This window comes from Narcine bancroftii, chromosome 2, assembly GCF_036971445.1.
Source record: "Narcine bancroftii isolate sNarBan1 chromosome 2, sNarBan1.hap1, whole genome shotgun sequence".
NCBI lineage: Eukaryota > Metazoa > Chordata > Chondrichthyes > Torpediniformes > Narcinidae > Narcine > Narcine bancroftii.
Window position 1 is genome coordinate 92,602,818 of NC_091470.1, and position 24,870 is coordinate 92,627,687.

General features: G+C 43.7%; 1 protein-coding gene across 2 annotated transcripts in view; it reads left to right on the forward strand.

Annotated features, from left to right (window-relative positions):
• Window positions 1-20,850, forward strand: part of LOC138753903 (docking protein 2-like) — a 77,650-nt gene extending 56,800 nt beyond the window's left edge. For both annotated transcript variants that reach the window (XM_069917449.1, XM_069917450.1), the window contains 2 exons: window positions 9,219-9,391; window positions 19,473-20,850. In XM_069917449.1, the coding sequence (XP_069773550.1) occupies window positions 9,219-9,391; window positions 19,473-20,495 (1,196 nt within the window). In that variant the 3' untranslated portion in view covers window positions 20,496-20,850. The remainder of the gene's footprint in view (window positions 1-9,218; window positions 9,392-19,472) is intronic.
• Window positions 20,851-24,870: the final 4,020 nt, after the last annotated feature.

Below are 24,870 nucleotides of genomic sequence, written 5' to 3' on the forward strand. Positions count from 1 at the left end.
TATTTACGGAGGTCGCCTCCACTACTTCAATGGGCAGTGAATTCCACAGATTCACCACCCTTTGGGAAAAGCAGTTCCTCCTCATCTCCATCCTAAATCTACCACCCTGGATCTTGAAGCTATGTCCCCCAGTTCTAGGCTCCCCCACCAATGGAAACAACTTACCTCTTTTCTATGCCTTTCATAATTTGATATGTTTCAATAAGATCCCTTCTCATTCTTCTAAATTCCAGCGAGTACTGTCCCAAATGACTCAATCTCTCCTCATACATTTTTCATTTTATTTAGACACATAGCACAGTAACAGGCCCTTCCGGCCAACATGCCCATGCTGCCCAATTACACCCAATTTACCTATAACCCCCGTTACATTTTAAAGGGTGAAAGTAAACTGGAGCCCCTGGAGAAAACCCACGCAGATACGGGGAGAACACAAACTCCTTACAGACTGCACCAGATTCGAACCCGAGTTGGTGGCACCCCGAACCCCTTCATCCTTGGAATCAACATCGCATAACTGAGGACTTAATCATGCGTGCTCTCTCTTATGGGAAGGAAAGGCCAGAACAACTGAGCACAGAGAAGGGGGGAGAGGCAGAGGAAAAGTTGAACCCAACAGCTTGCCATTGCACTGAATTTCACCATCGTCAGTTTTCTGGGAGCCACATGGTGTGCGGATGTTTGTAGTGTGGGACAATGGCAGCATGCTGCAGTTATTCTTCTGCTCTTTATTGTGGGTCTCACACTTAGAGTTAACCTCACATGGAAGTTCTGCTTTCCGCTCTCTGCTTTTGATGGGGTTAATTTGAAACTTCAGTGCACAGGAAGGATACTTGTCTGTGTGTGTTATTTCAAGAAGGAAGTATATAAGATCTTATCAACAATACAATAAGGCATGGCAGGCTCATACAGTGCAAGGTTCGCCATATTAGAATGGTACGTAAGTGGAACATAGACCAGTACAGCACGGTACAGGCCCTTCAGCCCACAAAGTTGTGCCAACCTTTAGACCCTGCCTCCCACATAACCTTCCACTTTATATTCCTCCATATGCTTATCCAGTCATCTCTTGAATTTCACCAATGTTCCTGCCTTCCCACTGACCCAGATGGTGCAATCCATGCATCAACCACTCTCTGGGGAAAAAAAAACCTTCCTCTAATATCTCCCTTTGGCTTCCCACCCATTACCTTAAAGCCATGCCCTCTTGTATTGAGCAGTGGTGCCCTGGGAAGGAGATGCTGGCTGTCCACTTTCTCTTTTCCTCTTGATATCTTGTATCCCTCAATTATGTCTCCTTCTCTCCAAAGAGTAAAGCCCTAGCTTCCTTAATCTCTGCTCATAATGCATACTCTCTAAATCAGGTAGCATCCTGGTAAATCTCTTCGTTCCAACATTTCTGCACCTTTCCTATAATGAGGTGACCTGAACTGGAAACAATATTCCGTGTTGTCTAACCAGAGTTTTGTAGAGCTGCATTATAACCTCGTGGCTCTTAACTTCATTCCCTCGACCAATGAAAGCTAACACCACATAAGCTTTCTTAACTACCATGTCTACATGTGAGGCAACTTTCAGGGATCTGTGGACATGGGCCCCCAGATCCCTCTGCTCTTCCACATGATCAAGAATCCTCCCATTAACTTTGTACTCTGCCTTGCAGTTTGTCCTTTGTTATGTACCTTGGACAATTTTATTTTTGGACTGGGGCAGGACTGAACCTATAGTGGGATAGAGAGGATTATGTGCTGCTGTGAAGTGCTCAAATAGTGCTGGATAAAATTGACAGATGCGTGGGAAATGCTGAGACAGTGCTGGGAAAGCTGACAGCTGTCGAAAGCGCGAGAGTCATGCGCTGGAAGCGGGTGGGTTTGTGGAGAACGCGCCCGCTACTGTCAACCTCTCTCCACCATTAGGAGGAGCTGAAGGCATGTGCTGGGGCAGTTAAAGATCCCAACATGCTGAGCTTTGAACAGGTTAGTCAGTTGGTTGGAGGGAAGTCAGTCAGATGGTCGGTCTGTATATGTGTGCAAACAGGAGGCTGAGTTGCTTCATTCACTGAGTTGCTTCACTGCCGTCTGTAACTATCTGTCAGTGGGCTCATCCAGTATCTTCAGTGGGAGAAAGGAGACAAAGCTACTTTGTCCATGGGTGCCAGCACTGTTGTCCTGACAGCAGTTTGTGCCACTCTAATACCAAAAGTGTGTGTGTGTCCAACCTGGGCTTCCCCAGTCCCCTTCCAAGAGGAGAGCTTCATGTGACAGGAGTCACTTGACAACCCAAGACAAGGTGTTTAGGGAGGAAGATTTGTGTGACAAAAGGTCACTTGCTAACCCTAAAGTGGGCTTTGGAGGTGCGAACCTCTTGTAGTGACTAGAAAGTCACTGGGTGAAGATTCCTGTGGGAAGAAATCCAAGCCAGTCGTTGCCACATTCAAAACTCAGGAAAGTTAAAAGTCTACAGTGACCGTAAGTCTACAGTGATCACCATCTGTCTCCTTGTCCAACTAAAAGACAAGTGCGCAGCCAAACTAAGAATCCCACTTCTGGTGACCAGACTCTGAGCTGTTCCTTTTTGACTGACGAACTTGATGACTGACTTGAAGTTTTGCTTTGGGAGTTTCCTTTGGGGCATTTTGGGCTTGGTCTGTAATGACCTGGATTTTTTTCTACATACACATTATAAATATCTGTTGTTATATTTGTCACACAGGCTTATGTTTGGGTGTTAGGTTTATTGAGTTAATTCTATTATGGACAATTGTTAATAAATTTTGAGCTAAACATCCCATCTGTTTATGCATCCCTCAGTTGCTGCTGGTGAGGTGCCACACCTTCCAAAGTGTACTACCTCACATTTCTCCGGTATGAACGCCATTTGCTACTTCTCAGTCCAGCTCTTCATCCTATCCATGTCCCTCTGCAATCTTCTATAATCCTCCACACTATCCACAACACCACCAACCTTTGAGTTGTCTGCAAACTTGCCAACCCACCTTTCCACCCCCTCATCAATAAAAATCATGAAAAGCAGAGGTCCTAGAATTGATCCTGAGGGACACCACTAGTCACACCCCACCAACCTGAATGTACTCCCTCCACCACAACCCTCTGCTTTCTACAGACATGCCAATTCTGAATCCACATGACCAAACTTCCCTGGATCCCATGCCTTCTGACTTTCTGAATAAGCATACCTTGTTGCACCTTGTCAAATGCCTCACCAAAATCCATGTAGACCACATCCAACACACTACTCTTATTAATATGTCTGGTTATCTCCTCAAAGAATTCTATCAGGCTTGTGAGACATGAGCTTCCCTTCAAAATGCTACGCTGACTGTCCCTGATCAGACCATGATACTATAAATGCCCATAAATCCTATCTCTAAGAGTCCTTTCCAATAGCTTGCCCACCGCAGAAAAAAGGATCACTGGTCTATAAAGTGAAGACAATTACAACTTTTTGACCAGCAGGCATTGTTTAGATTAAGGAAAAGAAAAGTTGAAGAATTGTGAGTTTAAAGAAGAACAAGGGATTGCCCTGGAGCTGTAATCATCGATTAACTTTCACAGGTTATCTTGTTTTTATCCTGGGTGTGTGAAGTGGAAGTTCACAGGCAAAATAGCAGGTTCTGATATTGGAACGGTTCTTGGAATATTTCCTCAACAGTCATTCCTTCACCTCTTCTTTGTATGGGAGGCCTTATTATTATTTAAATGGCAAGCGATGAGCATGCTACCATGCAGAAAGAACTTGGGAGTGCTTGTGCATGAATCGTAAATGTTGGTTTGCAGGTGTTTCATTCATGGGTGCTCGCACTGCTGTCCTTAACTGTCTGTCAGTGGGCTCATCCAGTATCTTCAGTGGGAGAAAGGAGACGAAGCTACTTTGTAAATGGAATGTTGGCGTTTGTTGCCAGAGGGATGGATTTAAGAGCAGGGAGGTTATGCTGCTGCTGGTACAAGGTCCTGGTGAGGCCGCATTTGGAGCACTGCATGCAGTTCTGGTCTCCTTACTTGAGGAATGATGTACTGGCTTAGGAGACAATGCAGAGGAGGTTCACCAGGTTAATTCTAGAGATGAGGGTGTTTGGGCACCTGCCAGCATTTTCTCCAAACCTTGATGATGGTCTCAAGCCCAATATGTTGGTTATGTATCTTTATATTTGCTATATAAAATACAGTAAAATCCACATTATCCAGAATTCAAGCAACCAGCAGCCTCAAACAACTGGAAAACAAAAAAATATAGAAAATAAATTGGGAAAAATAACAAATGTTTAAAATTGGCACCCCCGACCATTGTGTTTTTACTTCAATCATGGAACATGGAACATGGACTTCCTTGCTTTATTCAGAATAATACTATCCAATTATCTGAATAGCTTTCTGCAAATTCCTGGCACATCTGATTCCTACTGATTATTTGGGGCCCTTTAATACAGTGTCATCAAAGTGATCATTCCCTATTGTTTTGCATGCTCTATCCACATAGCTTCATTAGGTGATCTCCCAAGAATATCCTCACTAAGTCTTCCTGAGGTGTTTGCGAGGTTCTTGAGGAGATTTGGTGCATCACCAGACTCTCAAAAACCTCTACAGGTGGACTGTGGGAAGCATTATGTCTTATTGCATCACTGCCTGGTACAGAGGTGCCAATGCTCAGGACAAGAAAAAAGCTGCAGAGGGTTGCTAACTCGGCCTGCGACATCATGGAAACCAGACCATTCCATCAAGGACGTCTACAAGAGGTGGCGACTTAAGAAAGCAGCTTCTATTCTCAAGGACCCCCACCAGCTAGGCCATACCCTCTTCTTTTCATTCTGCTACCATCGGGGAAAAAGGTACAGGAGCCTACAGATGAGCACTTCCCCTCTGTCGTCAGATTCCTGAATGATCAATGAACCAACGACACTCTCTCACCACCATTTGGGGCAAAACTTCACTTGTAAATCTGCAGCGGTCATTTACCACATCCAATACATCGGAAAGACTGGAAGATCAGTTTGTTGAGCACCTCAGTTTTGCCCGCAGCATGGATCTCCCAGTGGCCACCCACTTCAATTTCCTGTCCCATTTCCTTGCTGACATGTCTGCCCATGGTCTCATGCACTGCTAGGCTGAGACCAGCACACATTGGAGGAAAAACACCTCATCTTCCGAAAGGGTATTCTCCAACCAGATGGCATTAACATCAACTTCTCTGGTTTCCATTAAACCCCACCCCCCTCCCCCTTCTTACCTCATCTCCTTCCCTCCAGTTTTCTTTCTCTCTCTTTCTCTCTTCCTTTTTCCCTCTGTTTCCTTTCACAAAGCCAAAATCAACCCTCACACTTCCTCCAATTCTATCTATTTAATACCTTTTGTTTGTTGATCTGGACTCCACATTTCTCTCTCAGTCTTTATTGAGACACCTGCCTGCTTGAAGAAGGGCTAAGGCCCGAATTGTCAGTGATGTATCTTTACCTCCTATGGAGTCTGTGAGTCTGTCTGGGTTCCTCTAGCACCTCTGTGTGTTTTTACTTGAACAATGAGCTGTCAGTCTTACCCTACTCCCAACTATGTTTTCTTCTGTCCATTATATCCCAGTAACTTAATGCAGAATCTCAATCAGAATCTGTTTTATTGTCATGAACATGTATCACAAAATTTGTTGTTCTGCAACAATACTATTGTGTATTACTGGTGCAAAATTGCTACAAGCTACAATTCCGTAAAGAACATGACACAAGAAATAGGAGCAGGAGTCGGCCATCTGGCATTCAATGTGATCATGGCTGATCTGATGTAGACTCATATCCATCTACCTGCCTTTTTCCAATATCCCTTAATTCCCCTACTATGTAAAAATCTTTCCAACCTTGTCTTAAATATATTTACTGAGGTCGCCCCCGCTGCTTCAATGGGAAGCGAATTCCAGATTCACCACCTCTGGGAAAAGCAGCTGCTCCCCATCTCCATCCAAAATCTACTCCCCTGGATTTTGAGTCCATGTCCCGTAGTCTAGTCTCCTCCACCAATGGGAACAACTTACCTACCTCTTATCTATGCCTTTCATAATTTTATACATTTCTGTAAGATGCTCCTTTCATTCTTCTAAATTCCAGAGAGCATAGTCCCAGATGACTCAATCTCATAGGCCAACCCCCTCATCTCTGGAATCAACCTGGTGACCCTCCTCTGCACCACATCCAAAGCCAGTCCATCCTTCCCCAAGCCAGGAGACAAGAAATGCACGCAGTACTTTAGATGGGACCTCACCAGGACCTTGTACGGTCGCAGCAGAACCTCCCTGCTCCTAAATTCAATCTCTCACAAAATGAAGGCCAACATTCCATTTGCCTTCTTGATAGCCTGACACACCTGCAAACCTAACCTTCTGTGATTCATTCACAAGCACTCCCAAATCCTTCTGAATGGCAGCAAATACAAGATTTTAAAAAAATAGTTAGTGCAAAATGAAGGACAAGTGAAGGAGTGCCCACAAGTTTATTGTCTGTTCAGAAATCTGATGGCGCAGGGGAAGAAGACCCCAATTGACACTGTGAATTTGTTTGCCTTACCAATTACACCTCTAGCACTGAAATAAAAGCAATGTAAACTGCAGGTCTTTCCAGTCACTTTACTCCTGCCTAACGTGTCAATTACAGTCGCTCTCTTTGAGTACAGTATCATCTTCCAACTTCTTTCTCATTTCTGCTCTGAGCCTCAGCCTCTGACCATCTGGTTTCAAAAGTCAAGACTGTAAAAGTCAAGTGTTTGATATGGTCCAACTGATTTCTGTGCGTTAAGTCAGGAATGGAGAATAAATGAAGGACTGTTTAATATCATTGGTGCTTTGAGATGGTAAACTATTTCCTGCTTGAATGATTGAGGTATTATCTTGCCATTAACGCCCTAGTTTAACTGATACCTGACAGTGCAACTAGATCATTCGGTGTCTGTATATCACAGCTAGTTGTATCTGACAAGAGTGGGAGAGAATTACTCACTCTTATATTTCTGTGGTGTTGCCGCTAACAATATTTGATAGGACTATATAGATGAAGTGGTGAACGCAGGTTCAATTTTAATTTGTAAGAAGAATTTGGGTAGGTACATGGATTGGAGTGCAGGCCATTAAAGTCTACAAATTGAGGGCGAACACTATAGATGGCTGAGATGCTTCATTACCCAGAGCTGACCACCTTTTATGCTTACTTTGAGAAGTAGAACCAAACAGTGCCTACTAGAATCCCTGACAAGGCTGAGGACCATGTGACATCTGTCTCTGAGGGTGATGTCAGAACATCATTCAAGAGGGTGAACCGTCAAAAGGCATCAGGCCTTGATAGCGTACCTGGCAGAATACTAAAAATCTGTGCCAACCAACTAGCTGGAGCGTTCATGGACATTTTCAACCTCTCAATGCTGCCATCAGAGGTTCCCACCAGCTTCAAAAAGGCCTAAATCATCCCAGTGCCCAAGAAGATCAGCGTGAGCTGCCTCAGTGCCTACCACCCAGTAGCAATAACTTCTACTGTGATGAAATGCTTTGAGAAGCTGGTCATGGCCAGAATTAACACATACTTAGTAAAGATCTGGGCCCACTGCAATTTGCCTATCGTCACAATTGCTCCACAGCAGAGGCAATATCGCTGGCTCTCCACTCAGCTCTGGATCACCTTGAAAACAGCAACTCATACATATGGCTGCTCTTCATCAACTACAGCCTGGCCTTCAATACCATTATTTCCTCAGTGCTGGTCAAGAAGCTACAAACTCTAGGCCAGTGGTTCTCAACCTTTTTCTTTCCACTCACATACCACTTTAAGTAATCTCTGTGCCATCAGTGCTCTGTGATTAGTAAGGGATTGCTTACCTGTAAAAAATATGAGGGGAGGAAGGGGAAGCAGGAGGAACACAGGCTACAAGGTAGTTACAGGTTGGGAGCGAAGAAGCTGAACAATGATAGCGGGAGAGAGCAGAGGGTTAAGAAAGATAGCTCTGTTAAATGAAGGAAGGGAAGAGTGTGGGGAGATGGAGGGAGATTTGAGGGATGAGGGAAAGAGAGTAACTGGGGGAGAGGGTTACTGGATATTGGAGGTCGACTGATGCTTTCTGATTGGATACTATCCTGACGTGATAGAAGGTGCAGGTGGCCTTAGTTTGGCCGTACGTGGAGAGACATGTCAATGTGGCAATGGGTGTGGAACTGAAGTGGTTGGCTGGTGGGAGATCCCTGCTGATGCAGTGGATGGAGCGAAAGTTCACAATGAAGCAATCTCTCAGCCTGTGTTCAGTGCACCACCTAATTTCCTATTGGCTGCCACACCAGCTTGTGTCTTTAAACAGGAATACTCAGATTTTTTTTAATCAATATTCTCACCATTTAAACATGACTCAGAGGCCTCCCACTTCTCCACAATCCACCCCATTCACTGTGTTGATGCTCACTCAAACCTTGGTCCACATTCCCTGAAACATTTTTGCATCCATTTAATTTATTAAAATTTAAATTCAGACATATAGCATGGTAGCAGGCCTTTTCGGCGCAAGAACTCTTGCCGCCCAATCATACCAAATTGACCTACAACCCCCAGTACATTTCAAATGGTGGAAGGAAACCCATGCAGATACGGGGAGAACGTACAAACTCCCTACAGACGGCATGGGATTCGAACCATGGTCACTGCCACTGTTACTGTATTGTGCTAACTTAATTTTGTTCCATCAGCATTAAAGTTTCACTCAGAAAATGGCCCCTATATCAGTAGTTTCAATTATGTGCAGCAAGATCCCACTATCAGGTACTATTAATGGTAAAATATATTACTAAACTGGTTACGATTAATCGAAGATATTCATTGGGTCATGACTTTTTAACTTGAGTGAAACACTATGATTTTTGTAAAAACTCACCAAAATACTGGAGGAACTCAGCCAGACTTTTCAATGTCTGTAGGAGACAGCATCTATAGGAGATATAGATGCCCCTGTAGATGCTGGGTCTTATAGATGCTGAAAATACTGGCTGGGTTCCACCAGCATTTCGGGGAATTTTTACATGACTTTTTAACCTTCACAGGGTATTGGGCTTTTATCATCTCACTGGTAATCCTGAACAGGACTCTATCTGTAGCACAATGATAACGAACTGCAAACGCTTCATCTCTGGAGCACCAACCTCTCTCATCAATCTGCACCTCTGATCATTTCCATTTGTGTGTTGTGCAGTGAAAGAATTCCTGGTGACAGTGAGAAAGACAGAGGCAGCCGACAGATGTCATCTGCTGGGAACATTCATGCTCGGGGTGGAGGAAGATGGCCTGGAGCTGAGGGATCTCAAAAGTGGTGAAGTTCTCCACAACTGGCCATACAGGTTCCTGAGACGCTTTGGACGAGATAAGGTAAACAGCAGCACGTGCAAACTCCCTCAGCAAAAAAAGTGGAGGGAGGGAAGAGAGAACTACAGACCAATTTGGGAAAAAATGGCAGAAGGCTTTATTTAAGTTGTGAACAGGGGACTTGAATCATTCATTCAGGTGCCTTGCCGTTCAGCTCTCCATCCTTCATGATCTCTGACCCTCCAAATTGTAGTTGTTGCCTCCCCAGTACTACTTTGGTGAAGGCTCCATCTTTGAGCTGAGTCCATAGTTGATGTTGAGTTCATGATTATACAAGGGGAAAAATACTGAAGTGATTTCCCGTTGCCTTCTTCAGTTGCAGTGTCCACACTAGACGGGTAACCCTGGCAATTGATCAGCAGATCCAGCTGCCCAGCGTTTTTAGTTTCACAACCATAAATTCCAATTTGTAGAATCTGCTTGTAAAAACTATCCACCATCTGCAGTCCATGGCTTCACATGACCCTGATTGGGAGGCTAAACAGGTCCTACACCTTGCCCAAGGCTATTAGATGGAAGGAACACCTTACACCTCCTTTTGCTGAGCAATTGAGCATTTGAATAAATCGGCTAATTAGGCAGATTTGGCATGGCATTGTTTCAGAAATTGTTGACGATGGAACTCGTTGGATAAAAGAGACATTATCGAATGGATGTAATATATCTAGATTGTCAAAAAGGATTTGATTGAAAAAGGGAGTGGACTAGTTAAAGATCAGAAAACAGCCTGTAGGAATAACTACACTTCTTGATAGGTGGAAGGCTGTTGTTAACAGTGTGCCATTTAGGAGATGAAAAAGGCAGAGTACTCTGCACCTAATTTATTTGTGATACAAATGTCAGTACATTGTGTGTGGGGACAATGTAGAACAATGAAATGTGAGATGGTCACAGTGATGGAGACCAGGGGAAGATATACCAATATAGTACAATAACAAGGTTGTAAATGTGATGACAAAAAGGCAAAAAGCAAATCTCAAAATATTTCTCCACTTGAATCAAAACTCCTGAAGGTGATCTGGGAAGGGGCTGGGTTGTTTGCAGCACCCGCACCCCGCACTCCCTATCCACAGGTGGTCAGTGGAGTTGTAAAAGGTGGTCAGTGGCAAGTTAAGGAAGACTGTAGATGAAGAAAGGATGAGAAGTCTTCAAAGGATTATATCATTAAGACAATAAGAAATTGTCCATTCAACCCATTGAGTCTGCCCTGCCATTTAATCATGAGCTGATCCATTTTCCCACTCATCCCCACTGCCCGACCTTAAATTTATATTTAAATGTAGGCATACAGCACAGTAACAGGCCTCTTCAGCCCATGAGTCCATGCCACCAAATTACTCTTGATTAACCTACAATCCCTGGTACATTTCAAAGAGTTGGAGGAAACTGGAGCTCCCAGGGAAAACCCACACAGACACAGGGAAAATGTACAAACTCCTTACAGACAGCACGGGATTCGAACCCAGGCCCGGTACCAATCGCTGATGTTGTAAATGCTTTGTGCTAACTGCCACGCTAACCTTGCCAACCTTCTTCCTATAACCTTTGATACCCTGGCTAATAAAGATTTATCAATCTCTACCTTAAATACACCCAATGACATGGCCTCCACAACCACCTGTGGCAACAAATTCCACAGTTACCACCTTCTGGCTGATGAAATTCCTCTAAATTCTGTTCTAAGTGGGCGCCCTTTAATCCTGAAGTTGTGCCCTCTTGTCCTGGACTCTCTCACCATGGGAAACAACCTTTCTACATCTACTCTGTCCACACCTTTCAACATTCAAACTGTTTCAATGAGATATCCCCTCATTTCTCCTAAATTCCAATGAGTACAGGCCAAAAGCTGTCAAACATTCCTCGGTTAATAACTTGTGAACTTACTCTGAACCATCTCCAATGTCAGCTCATCCTTTCTTAAACGAGGAGCCCAAAACTGCTCACAATACTTCAAGTGAGGTCTCACCAGTGCCTTTAAACCCTCAACATCACATCCCTGCTCTTATATTCTATTTCTCTTGAAAGGAACGCCAGCATTGCACTTGTCTTCTTCTCCACCAACTCAACCTGCAAGTTTATCTTCAGGCTATCCTACATGAGGACTCCCAGGTCCCTTTGCATCTGGGTATTTTCAATTTTTTTCCCCATTTAAAAAATGGTCTGCCTGCTTATTTTTTTCTGCCAAAGTGCATGACCGTACACTTTCCAACATTATATTTTCCACTTCTCTGCCTACTCTGCTCATCTCTCTAAGTCCTTCTGCAACCTTTCCATTTCCTCTACACTACCTGCTCCTCTTCCTATCTTCGTATCTTCTGCAAAATTGGCCACAAGGCCATTCATTCCATAATCCAAATCATAAATATACAACGTAAAAGAAGTGGCCCCAACACTGACCCCTGTGGAACACCACTAGCCCCTGGCAACCAGCCAGAAATGATTCCTGTATTCCAACTCTCTGCTTCCTGCCAATCCGCCAATTGCTCAACCCACGCTAGTATGTCTTCTCTTGTACCATGGGCTGTTATCTTATTAAGTAGCTTCATGTGTGGCACATTGTCAAAGGCCTTCTGAAATCCCAAAATATTACATCTACTGCATCTCCTTTATCCAGCCTGCTGGTCACTTCTTCAAAGAATTCCAATAGGTTTGACAAGCAAGATTTTTCCTTAGTGAAACCATGCTGGTTTGTCCTATCTTGTCATGTGCCTCCAAGTATTCTGTAACTTCATCCTTGACAATTGACTCCCAACATCTTCCCAACCACTCACATCAGGCTAACAGGTCCATAATTTCCTTTCTGCTGCCTCCCTCTCTTCTTGAATAGTTGGGTGACATTTGCAATTTTCAAGACCTCTGGGACCATACTGGAATCTATTGATAACTGAAACATCATTACCAATACCTCCTCAGGTCCCCAGGGCGCATCCATCCATCTGGGAGACTTTTGCACCCTTAGACCATTCAGCTTTCTGAGCACTTTTTCCCCTGAAATAGTGACTGCACTCACTTCCCTATCCTGATACCCTTTGGCATCTGGCACACGGCTACTATCTTCCACACTGATGGAAAATGCTCATTTAGTTCCTCTGCCATTTGCTCTTTGATATTAATTGCTAGCCTACTTCTTCTTTACCCTCCTTAAGAGTTTTTTAGTTACCATCTGATGTTTTACCATCTTCCCAATGATTTTTCCTTCCTTGTCTACCCTCACTTTTGCTTTCACATTGGCATTGACTTCCCTGGTCTGCCACATTTGTGACATTTTTTTAATTTGAATATTTATTTTTTGGTCTGTGTTTATCCTGCACCTTCCTCATTTCTGACAGAAACTCCATTTATTGCTGCTCTACTGTCTTCCCTACTCGGGCCCCCTTCCAATCTACTTTGGCCAGTTCCTCTCTCATGCCACTGGAATTCCCTTTATTCCTTCTATACCAGCATTCTGACTTTATTTTCAATTTGTTAATTCTTAATTGAACTCAATCACTTCCCTCTCATGGTTTCTTTATTCTAAGCTCTCTAATCTCCTCTGGTGCATTACACAACACCCAATCCAATACAGCCAATTCCTCTATGGGCACATCAACAAGCTGCTCTAAAAAGCCATCTCATAGGCTTTCTACAAAATCTCTCCCTGAGATCTAGCCTGGTTTCCTAATCTACTTGCATGTAAAAATTCCCCCATAACTGCCATAACATTGTCCTTCTGACACACCCGTTCTATTTTAATTTGTTGTTCTCAGACTGGCTACAGTTTGCACATCTGTAGATAGTGTCTTTTTACCCTTGCTATTTCTTAACTCAACCCACAATGATTCTATATCTTGTGATCTTATGTCACCTCTGTTCCTTACCAACAGAGCCATGCTTATCTGTCTATCCTTTTAACACTGTGTATCCTTGGATATTAGTTTCCAATGACATCCATGCATTAGCCACTGTGGTGATACACCACTGTATACTGTTACTTTGTTACAGGCTCTGTGTATATGTATGGTCCATGTGTACGACTGGCTTGCCTTCCCTCAGTGACTCCACCCCCTGGAATCCCATAATAAAGATGGTTACGTCAATTCCCCCCCCCTCAGTATCAGGCCTGGGATCGGGCCAGAACAGGAGCATGGTCTAAGTCTTATAGTATTAAAAGCCTATCCTGCAACTCCAGCCTTTTGGTATTATTGATCGTGTATCAGCCATGACTCTGTGATGACCACAGCACCTCACCTTAACCCTGACCCACTCATCCCTTCTTCTGGCTCTCCATCCCAATAGGATGATGATGGTTCCTTCTAGTCAGTTGGTGGGGTTTGATACGAGGATACCCACTCCTCAGAAAGGAATAGCATGTGCGTGAATTGATTTAGGTGAGTAGGGGGTTGCACAGGTCGAGACCCACTCTCTTGACATCCCCTCCCAGATCCAGCGGCATGGTGAGGTCCAAGATGGCTGAAGGAAGTTCTTTTGCAGTGAATGCCAGACTAAGCTTCAATGCAAGGGATTCCCTTTCTTTGCTTCACGCCACATGTTTGCTTGATCGCCATTGACCCGACAAGAGGGTTCATCCTACAGGGTGACTAGCCACCCTCCGCACCATGCAAACCTGGTGGGGGAGCCGATTTAGTCGCCCGACCACTTGACCATGTAACAGGCAGTACTGGTTACATGGTACCAGTAGCACTCCAATGAGTGACCCTCTTGTGCACCAACCTCCTCTTCTTCTGCCTCTTCACTTTGGTTCCCACCCCCTCTGAATCTAGTTTAATCCTCCCATACCCCCCAACAGTATTAGCAAACCTCACTGCCAGGATATTGGTTCCTATCCAGTTCAGGTGCTACCCGTCCCACTTGTACAGGTCATCCCTTCCCCAGAAAAGATACTAAGGAACCAAAAACTTGAAACTCTGTTCCCTGTACCATCTACTCAGCCACAATTTTATCTGAATTATCTTCCTGTTCTGACCTTCCCTCACTCATGCCACCGGGGCGGCATAGTGGTTGGCGTAGCAGTTAGCGCAACAGCACTAGCATTCGGGACTTGGGTTCGAATCCCACACTGTCCGTAAGGAGTTTGTATGTTCTCCCTGTGTCTGTGTGGGTTTTTCCCGTGGGCTCGGGTTACATCCCACCCTTCAAAATGTAACGGGGTGTAGGTTAATTGGGTGGCATGGACTTGTGGGCCAAAATGTATGTCTAAACAAAAATTTTAAATTAAAAGTAATTTAAATTAAAAAAATGTCAATAAATTTTTTTAAATTACTATCTATGACGACCTGCTCTTCAGCCTCTTTCCTAACTCCTTAAACCTACTTTGCAGGACCTACTTTGCATTTCACTCCTGCCTGTGTCATTGGTACCAATATGTACCATGACCTCTGGCTGATCACCCTCCCCCTTAAGAATATTCTGCACTCATTCAGAGACATTCTGGGCCCAAGCACCTGGAAGGGAACACTTTATTCTGGAGTCTCTTTTGAGGCCGCAGAATCTCCTATCTGTTCCCCTGACTATTGAGCCCCCTGTAACTATTGTTCTTCCTGACTTCCCCCTTCACTTCTGAGGTTCAGAGCCGACCACAGTGCTCATGGCTGTTGCCTGGTTAAGCAACTGAGCAAAGCGAGAGCAGAGAGAGTGTGCAATGGAATTATCTACGGTTTCTCACCTTGTTAGGAAAAGCAATCTTATATTACAAAATTGCAGAAAGATCTTAGTGAACAAAGTACAGGTACAAAGTACAAGTATCCTGTGTCCACAATATTCTCTTTTACTGGCAGTGGTTCTCAACCATTTTCTTCCCACTCACATCCCACTTTAAGTAATCCCTAAGCCATCGGTTCTCTGTGATTAGTAAGGGTTGGTTTAAGGTGGGATGTGGGTGGGAAAGAAGGTTAAGAATAACTGCTCCTAGACCCAATTGTTATTAAATATTTGGTTGAGAGAAATGGTAATTGGCCCATTTTCTTTGGAGTTATGAAACTGTGCACATAACGAGTCAATCAGGTACGATTAAAACAGTGGTTTTCAAACATTTTCTTTCCACCCACAGACCACCTTAAGCAATCCCTTACTAATCACAGAGCACTGATGGGATAGAGAATACTTAAAATGGTATGTGAGTGGAAAGAAAAAAGGTTGAGAACCACTGCTAAACCTATTTATCCATGGTGATAAAGTTAAAGTAGCTATTAGCATAATGCTGTTATATCCCCAGCAAATGGGGTTGAATCCTGCACTGTCTGTAAGGAGTTTGTATGTTCTCCCCGTGTCTGCATAGGTTTTCCCTGGGGGCTCCAGTTTCCTCCCACTGTTCAAAAGGTACTGGAGCTGTAGGTTAATTGGGTGTAATTGGGCTTGTGGGCTGAAAGGGCCTGTTACCGTGCTGTATGTCTAAATTTAAATTTAATGTTAAATCCAAGCTCGTATTTCTACCTATGGATGCTTCCTGACCTGCTGACTTCATCTAGCATGTAGTGTGTTGATCTTCTTACCCATATCGTATTTGTTAGTGGGCTCTGCATGTTCAGTCTCGTCCTGACACTTACCCTTCAATTAAATTTAGGCTTACTGCATGATTACAGGCCCTTCTGGCCCACGACCTCATGCCACCCAATTGACCTACAACCCCTGGTACGATTTGAAGAGTGGGAGAAAACCGGAGCACCCAGAGGAAATCCATGCAGACACAGGGAGAATGTGCAAACTCCTTACAGACGTGCGGGATTGGAACTCCGGTCACTGGCGCTGTAACAGGGTTGCGTTGCGCTATGTACATGCTCCTACTGTGGTGGAAAACAGGCAGCAAAATCTGCATTGAACAATGGTGTGGATGGAAGGCAGTTTCCTTGTGCAAAGGGTGTGCCTACACAAGACTGTGATTCCAACAGAATGCACAAAATGTCCTTCAGAGACACAAAAAACACCTGCTGCATGGTTGCAGTGCATCAGTTGAGGCAGAAACAACCTGCAATGGTGCTGAGAGTACCATATTTACTCATATAATAGTTGATCCTATGTAAAAGTTGACCCCCCCTCTAATTTTGGCCATCCAAGTTCCTTACGCTCCGACCTTGAATCCTAGCTCCAGCTGGCTACCCATCCAAGCTCCTGATGACCTCACCACGGATCCTCGCCCCGGCTGCCTGCCCTCTGGAGCTCCCGAAGCCCTGACAGTGGATATTCGCCTCTGCTGCCTGCTCACCTGAGATCCTGATACCCCGAATGCAGTCTTACCCCTAGTCCTGGCCATCTGAGCTTATGATGCCCTACCGTGGATTCTCGTCTTGGCCACCCACCTATCAGAGCTCCCGATGTCACGCATGAGGACTTACCACCCAGTTCCAGCCATCCGAGCTCCTGACGTCTTGAACAACATAGGTACTTACCACCATCAAAAGTAGTATTGGTTTAACAGTTGACCCACTCCCCCAAAATTTGACCCGAAATATTGGCCCCGAAAACTTGACTATTGCATGAGTATATACAGTAGTTCTGAGAGGAGTGCAGACATTCATGGCTCTTTGCTGCCTGTGGTCTGACTCAGAAAACCATGTGCAAATGCAAAGGTTTGGCAGGAGAATGTGTGGGGTGAAGGTACCAAAAGTAAAGGTGAGAGAGGATCTAACCTGTCACCCAGAGTTCCAGGAGAATACAGCTTACACAGCTGCCTATTTATATGCACAGAAAGATGCCACATACTGTAAAGTGATGGTGACTGCATAATTTGTAATGTTCAGTCATGGAAAAAGAAATAAACTGATGACACAGAGGGACATTTTGGATTTCTGACATCCAATTGAGGGCCTCAGTTTCACATCTCTGGATGAGAGGATAGAATGTTGGACTAGCCTGCATTTTTGTAGCATTTCCCTGAAATGGGTCTTCCACCCACAACCGGAGATTGATCAATGATGTCACAGATACCAGAACAGCCAAACTCCTGAAACTGGTTGACATCCTTGAGACTGTGTAGTAGATACCATAAAAATGCCTGATGCTTTTGAAAAAAAAAAATTCTCTCCCTGAGCCGATGCATCTTTTTAGGGTTTGATTGAACACGTATATAAGAAATTGGAGCATGAGTCGGCTATCTGGCCCGTCGAACCTCCTCCGCCATTCAATGAAATCATGGCTGACCTGATGATTGGCTCATCTCCGTTCACCTGTCTTTTCCCCATATCCCTCAATTCCCCTACTATGTAAAAATCTACCAACCTTGTCTTAAAAATATTTACTGAGGTCACCTTCAATGGGCAGCGAATTCCATAGATACACCACCCTCTGGGAAATTGAGCTTTTTTGGAGAAAATAGAAATCAAAATGTTGTTGTCATATTAGAGTGGTCGCTGGTCCAAAAGGAGGGAACTTTTGAAGGAATTAGAAGTTCACGGGAGAGAGGTGGCAAGGCTTAGGGAGTAGATTCCAGAGCTCAGGACATCATTAAAATCAAGGATAATCCAGAAGTCAGAATGAGAGACCTGGAACATAATGAGGATGGGGAATATTAGAGTGGGTAAGAACTGAAGCTAAAGGGGCAGCAGGTAGCCTTCTGGCCCATTGAGCTTGTCCAACCATTCATCAAAATGATGGCTGATCCACCTCAGATCTATCAGGAGGACGAAGGACCTGCCCCTCTACATATTAATAGCTCTGTTGCAGAGAGAGTAGGGAGCATAAAATTCCTTGGCATCTGTTTAAAGGATGATCTATCCTGGATCCACAACACCTTCTCATTAGTCAGGAAGATACAGCAGGCACCTACACTTCCTAAGGAGGTTGAGGAGGACAGGCTTCTGGCTCCCATCCGAACAACGTTCTACAAGAGAACAATAGAGAGAGTCCTGTTTGGCTGCACCATATTGTGGTATTGTAGCTGCAAAGCATCAGAACAGAAGTCAGTACAGAGGGTGATCATTGAGATCACTAAAGTCTTCCTTCTCTCTAGCGATAATATCTATAGGGAGCACTGCTTAAACAGGGCTCAGAGAATCATCGAAGACCCTTACCATTCAGCCCGCAGTATCTCTGAGACTCTGCCTTCAAAGAAGAGGTACAGGTATATTAAATACTCGACTGCCAGGCTAGGAAACAGCTTCTTCTCACAGGTGATGAGACTATTGGATAACCCTCAAAACCTGTAAATTATTTCTATATTATTTCTATATATTTTGGATTGCTATCGATAACATGTATGCTGGTGTATAGACAACTCTGTATAAGAGTTTTAGATTTCATCTAAAATGAAGGTTTTAAGCTATACTCACTGTATAAGACTACCCCAAGTCTAGCACTTACCACTGACCAGAGGAGTGATGCTGCTGGGCACATTAAAGGCACTAATTCACAATATTTTAAAAGCAAATTACCCAGTAAAGGTTTAAATTTTATGAGTATATTTTAAAATAAACCACCGTCAGCTCCTTTAACAGGCAGTTTAAAGTCTATACAGAGCTAACAGCCATTGGACTGGGCAGATGGACCCTGTGGGGGAGTGCTGAGACTTCGCTGTTAAGGTTCAGATTTTATACTTGGCGTAAAAGATGACCTCTGGTTTTAAGGTGACATCTTATATGCCAGCATATACAGTATATGTTGTTTGTGTGTAGGGTGTACTGTCTCTGTATCATGCTCTATTGTCCAGAGATGCGGTGTTTGATTGGGTTTTAAATTTAAATTTAAATTTAGACATACATTAACAGGCCATTTTGGCCCATGTACCAGTGCCACCCAATTAATCTACAACCCCCAGTACATTTCGAATGGTGGGAGGAAACCGGAGCCCCCGGAGAAAACCCCATGCAGATATGGAGAAAGTACAAACTCCTTATAGACAGCACGGGATTTGAACCCCAGTCCTCTATGAAGACATTGTGTTAACCGCTATGCAACTGGGCCGGTTGTATTTGTATAATGAGATGACAATAAACCTGAACTGAAGTTTAATGCCCAACTCTGATTTTAACACACTCAATAAATAACCCACCTCTGCCCAGACATCACAGGTCACAGAAAACACCCAGACCATCTGAAAGGGCAGTCCAGCATTGGGTCAGTTTTGTGACATGTTGTCTGTCTGTTTTGTTTCAAGGCGACCTTTTCCTTCGAGGCTGGACGGAGATGTGCTTCTGGAGAAGGCAGCTTTGAGTTTGACACCAGGCAAGCAAATATGATTTTCCAAATCATTGAATCTGCCATCAAAATTGTCAGGCAAAGCTTCAAAGAGGAGAAAAAGCTGCCCAGCGATGTGGAGAATGAGTCAAGTGCTAGATCTTTCCCTGCAGCTGCTCACAAGTCTGTTGAGGTAGGGGACCCCAGTGAGCTTGATGAAGGCCAACAGTCAAGCAAAGGTGAAGTGTCAAGTGGCACCCTTTCATCCTTGAGATGCTTGTCGCTGGAGTCAGCCTCCGAGGCCAACACCAAGCCAGCGTCCACGATGCTCTGGAAAGCAGGGGTGAAAGGCCAGCCCAGTCATACAGTGGCCAGTGGGGTCAAAGGTACGCAGCCTTCGCTCCCGGAGGTGCTGTCGACCTACTCAGAGGTGCGGGATGTGATCACAAAACCTGGCTCACGAGGGAACACCAAATCAGTGGCTGACAAGAGGCCACAAGAACTCCTGGAGTCCGAATATGCAACTCCTTTTGATGCCATTGCACAGACTCTTTTCCTTCCTTCCCTAAGGCGACTGGTGCCCGAGCAACAGAACAACATTTCCGAAATGCAGTTTTCCACCTTTTTACCCCAGAAATGCAAGGTGGCAACAGACCCTCTCTATGACACCATTGACGAATCCAACTTTGTGAGGAAGGAGAAGGCAGCCCTGGCCCTGCCGAAGGACCACATCTACGACGAGCCTGAGGGATCAGACACTCTGTCGGTCTATGACAACCCGGAGGAGGTCAAAGGCCATGCATGGAGGCTTCAGGGCTTGGAGTGTGACCCAAGAGGCCACGAGTACCCGTACAATCCACAAATGGATGACTACGCAGTGCCGACCAAGGCGAAGCAGGAGGCTGGAAAAAGCCGGTCAGGAGGCAAACTGCGGCACAAGGTCAGTGGGGCTGTGGGGACAGAATACGACAACATATTGATCAAGAAGAAGGGAACTCAGTGACAGGGGCCAAAGCTGATTTCACCAGACCAATGTCATCTCGTGCTGGTGGACACCTGAGGAATTATCCCTGCAACTCACTGCCAGGTTGAACCTTATGCGGTGCTGAGGCACAGAAGGAAGGAGCATTACTTGAACTCTGGGACTCTCCTCTCTCATGTGATGAGTTTGCTGAAACAAACTTGGCCTTTGGCAAAGGGTGTTGGGGGGTGGAAGCTGGCAAATCTTCCCATTCTGACAGCTTGGAAACTCTGTCATTTGTATCAATAATCTTCCTTTCCAGTTGACCCGCTCTTTTAAATGCTTCAACTTATTGCCGTTCATAGATTTCATTCCCAATAAAATTGGATCAAATTTTTGCATTTTTATTCTCTTTTGGTGTAAATCAATGACTCTATTTGGACATAGTGATACACTGAAGGGAACAGAACAATGATTTTTTTTCTTTAAAAACACAATGCTGGAGAAACTCACCAGGTCAAACAGTGTACTTTTTATAGCAAAGGTAAAGATACCACGTCCTCCATAATGTTTAGGACAAACTCACTTTATTTCCTTTATTTGCCCTGTGCTCCATAATCAAACAATTCATGTGATTAAAGTGCACATTCCAGATTTTATTCAAGGTTATTTAAATACATTTTGGTTTGACCACGTAGAAATTACAGCACTTTTTATACATAGTCCCAGGGCACCATAATATTTTGGACATTTGGCTTCACAGGTGTTTGTGAGTACTCAGATATGTTTAATTGCTTAATTGGTGCAGGTATAAGAGAGCTAGGTTTACTTCTAAGTCCTTGATCACCTTTGGAGTCTGTAGCTGTAATTTTTCAACATGAGGACCAGAGTTGTGAAAGTCAAAGAAGCCATTATGAGGCTGAAAAAACAAGAATAAAACAGTAAGAGTCATTGCCCAAACCTTAGGATGACCAACATCAGCAGTTTGGAACGTCATTAAGAAGAAAGAGCGCACTGGTGAGCTCTGTAATCGCAAAGGGACTAGTATTCCAGGGAAGACCTCCACTCCTGATGACAGAAGAATTCTCATAATGAAGAAAAATTCCCAAATGCCTGTCCGACAGATCTGAAACACTCTTCAGGAGGCAGATGTGGATGTGTCAATGACAACTGTCAGACTTCATGAACAGGAATACAGAGGCAAATACAAGACACAAACCATGGCAAAGATAGTATGCTTTGGACCTTGGGCAGTTCGTTTCCACCTCCACACTTTGCTCTTCCCATCACTCTGATACAGGTTAATCGGATAAATGCATGGAATATTAGGAATAAGGTAGATGACCTAGTTGTGCAGATGGAAATGGAAAGGTATGACATTATGACCATTACTGAAACATGGCTGAATGAGGGATGTGATTGTGAAAGGGACTGGTATTCCAGGGAATACAAGGTTACAAGTTTACACCTTGTATAGGAAAGATAGGCAGGTAGGTAGAGGGGGTAGCCTGGCCCTGATGGTAAACAATGCTATTAGATCACTTGAAAGAAAGGACATAGGGACAGAAATTGTGGAATATTTATGGGTTGAAATAAGAAATGGTAAGGGTAAAAAACCCTTACTAGCTGTAATATACAGGCCCCCAAACACCAGCCAGGACGTGGACTGCAAGATGCAGCTGGATCTAGAAAGAGCAGATCAGAAGGAGAAGGTCAAGGTAATTATGGGAGATTTTAATATGAAAAGGGATGGGAATGTCAGGAAGGTGCAAGATCTCAGGAGAAAGAGTTTCTAGAATGTCTAAAGGTTGGTCTTTTTGGAACAGCTGCTCAATCAGCCCACCAGAGGATTGGCAGTTTTGAGTTGGGTGATGTGTAATCAACATGAGGTGATTAGGGATTTAAAGGTTGTGGAGCTTTTAGGAAGTAGTGATCACAACATGATAGAGTTCAGCTTCCAATCTAAGGAAAAAATATCAGGGGTGTCAATATTTCAGGGATGAGAGAGGAACTGACCTGAGTTGATTGGAAAAGTTAGCTGAATGGGGGATGGCAGAACAGAATGGGTTGATATTTCTACAAGAAATAAAGAAAGCCCATGATAGATATATTCCAAGGAAAAGGAAAATTATGAATGGTTAAATGAAGCAGATGTGGATAACAAAAGAGTTTAAAGCTAAACCAAAGCAAAAGGGAGGGCAGACAGGGTAGGAAAAATTACTGGAAAAGCAGAGGACTGGGAAATTGTTAAAAACTTACAGAGAAAGACAAATAAAGTCATTAGAAAAGAAAAGATGTATCATTAAAAGAAATTGGCAAATAACATTCAAAAAAATATTAAGTGTTTCTTCAAATATATAAAAAAGTATAAGACAAGGGTAGATATAGGGCTGATTGAAAATGAAGCTGGAGAAATTATAATGGATGACAAAGAGATGGTAGAGGAACTAAATGGACATTTTGCATCAGTCTTCATGTAGAGGACATTTGCAATATACCAGATATTCAAAAGTCTCCAGGAATAGAATTAAGTACAGTCAGGATTACTGGAGAAATAGTGCTTAGTAAGCGGAATGGTAAAAAAGTAGATAAGTCCCCGGGACTGGATGAGGTGCACCCATGGGTTCTGAAGGAGGTGGCCTTGGCGATTGTAGAGGCATTGGAATTGATTTTCCAGAAATCAATAGACACTGGCATGGTTCCCGAGGATTGGAAGGTTGCAAATGTAGTTCCGCTGTTTAAGAAAGGAGGAAGGCAGAAAAAAGGAAATTATAGGCCCATTAGTCTGATTTCGGTAGTTGGAAAGATATTGGAATCAATCCTCAAGGACGAGGTTATGGAATATTTAGAGATTTCATGAAGGGATGATCCAGCCTGACCAACCTACTAGAATTTTTTGAGGAAATCTCAAGTAGGGCGGAAAAGGGAGAGGCTGTGGATGTTGCGTATTTGGATTTTCAAAAGGCCTTAGATAAGGTGACACACAAGAGGCTGCTTAATAAGATGAGAGCATATGGAATAACTGGAAAAATAATAAATTGGGTGAAACATTGGCTGATAGGCAGAAAGCAAAGGATGGGAATAAAAAGATCCTGTTCTGGTGGGTTGCCTGTTCCTAGTGGTGTTCCACAGGGATCGGTGTTGGGGGTGCTTCTTTTTATAATGTATATTGAAATTGAAAATGTAGATTGTGGATTAAATGGTTTCATGGCAAAGTTTGCAGATGACAGCAAGGTAGGTGGTGGAGTACGAAGTGTAGAAGAAGCCAAAAGGTTGCAGAGAGATTTAGACAGCTTAGGAGAATGGGCGAAGAAATGTACGGTCGTGTATTTTGGTTGAGGAAATAAATGGTCAGATTATTATTTGGATGGGGAGAAAATTCAAACCACAAAAGTACAAAGTTGACCGCTAAGTTGGATCGGTGGTAAAGAAGGCAAATGTTATGTTGGCATTTGTTTCAAATGGGATTGTGTATAAGAATAAAGAGGTGCTGATGAAACTCTATGGGGCACTGGTGAGACCTCATTTGGATACTGTGTGCAATTTTTGGCCCCATATGTTAGAAAGGATATAGCAAGGTTGGAGAGGGTACAGAGGAGGTTTACCAGAATGATTCCAGGAATGAGAAGGCTAACGTATGAGAAACACCTAGCGGTTCTTGAACTCTATTCATTAGAATATAGATGAATGAAAGGGGATGTCATAGAAATGAGATCTCACAATGAATGGATTGGACAGAGGAGATGTAAATAAGATGTTTTCCCCTGTTGGGTGATTCCAGGACAAGAGGGCACAGACTTAGAATTAAAAAGCACCAATTTATAACAGAGATAAAGAGAAATTTCTTTAGCCAGAGGGTCGTGGATTTGTAGAATTCGTTGCCACATGCAGCTGTGGAGGCCCAATCATAGGGGGAATTTAAAGGGGAAATTGATATATGGGGACAAGGCCAGAACTTGGAACAAGATGTGAGAACAGTTTACCTCAGGGGATTTCACGGAGCAGGCTCGATGGGCCAAATGGCCTGCTTTTGTTCCTTTCTCTTGTGATCTTGTGCTATCATCTGACGACAAGACCTTTTCCCAGAATTCTTCAGGCTCTTTTAAATACTTCTTGGCAATCTGTAATCTGGCCATCCTGTTTCTGTAGCTAAATAGCGATTTGCATCTTGATTTTGATTTTGAAATGGACTATAATTTTTGCTCATACCTTGATGAAGGGCTCAAGCTGAAACTTTGGTTAGGTGTCTTTATCTTCGCTAAATAAAGTTCACTATCTGACCTGCTGAGTTTCTCCACCGTTGTGTTTTTACTTCAATCACGGTGTCTGCAGAAGTTCATGTTCTACTCATTTGTGCTTCTATAGCACCTCTAACACAGTTTAATTATAAAATATGAGAGGTTCATCACAAGAGCAT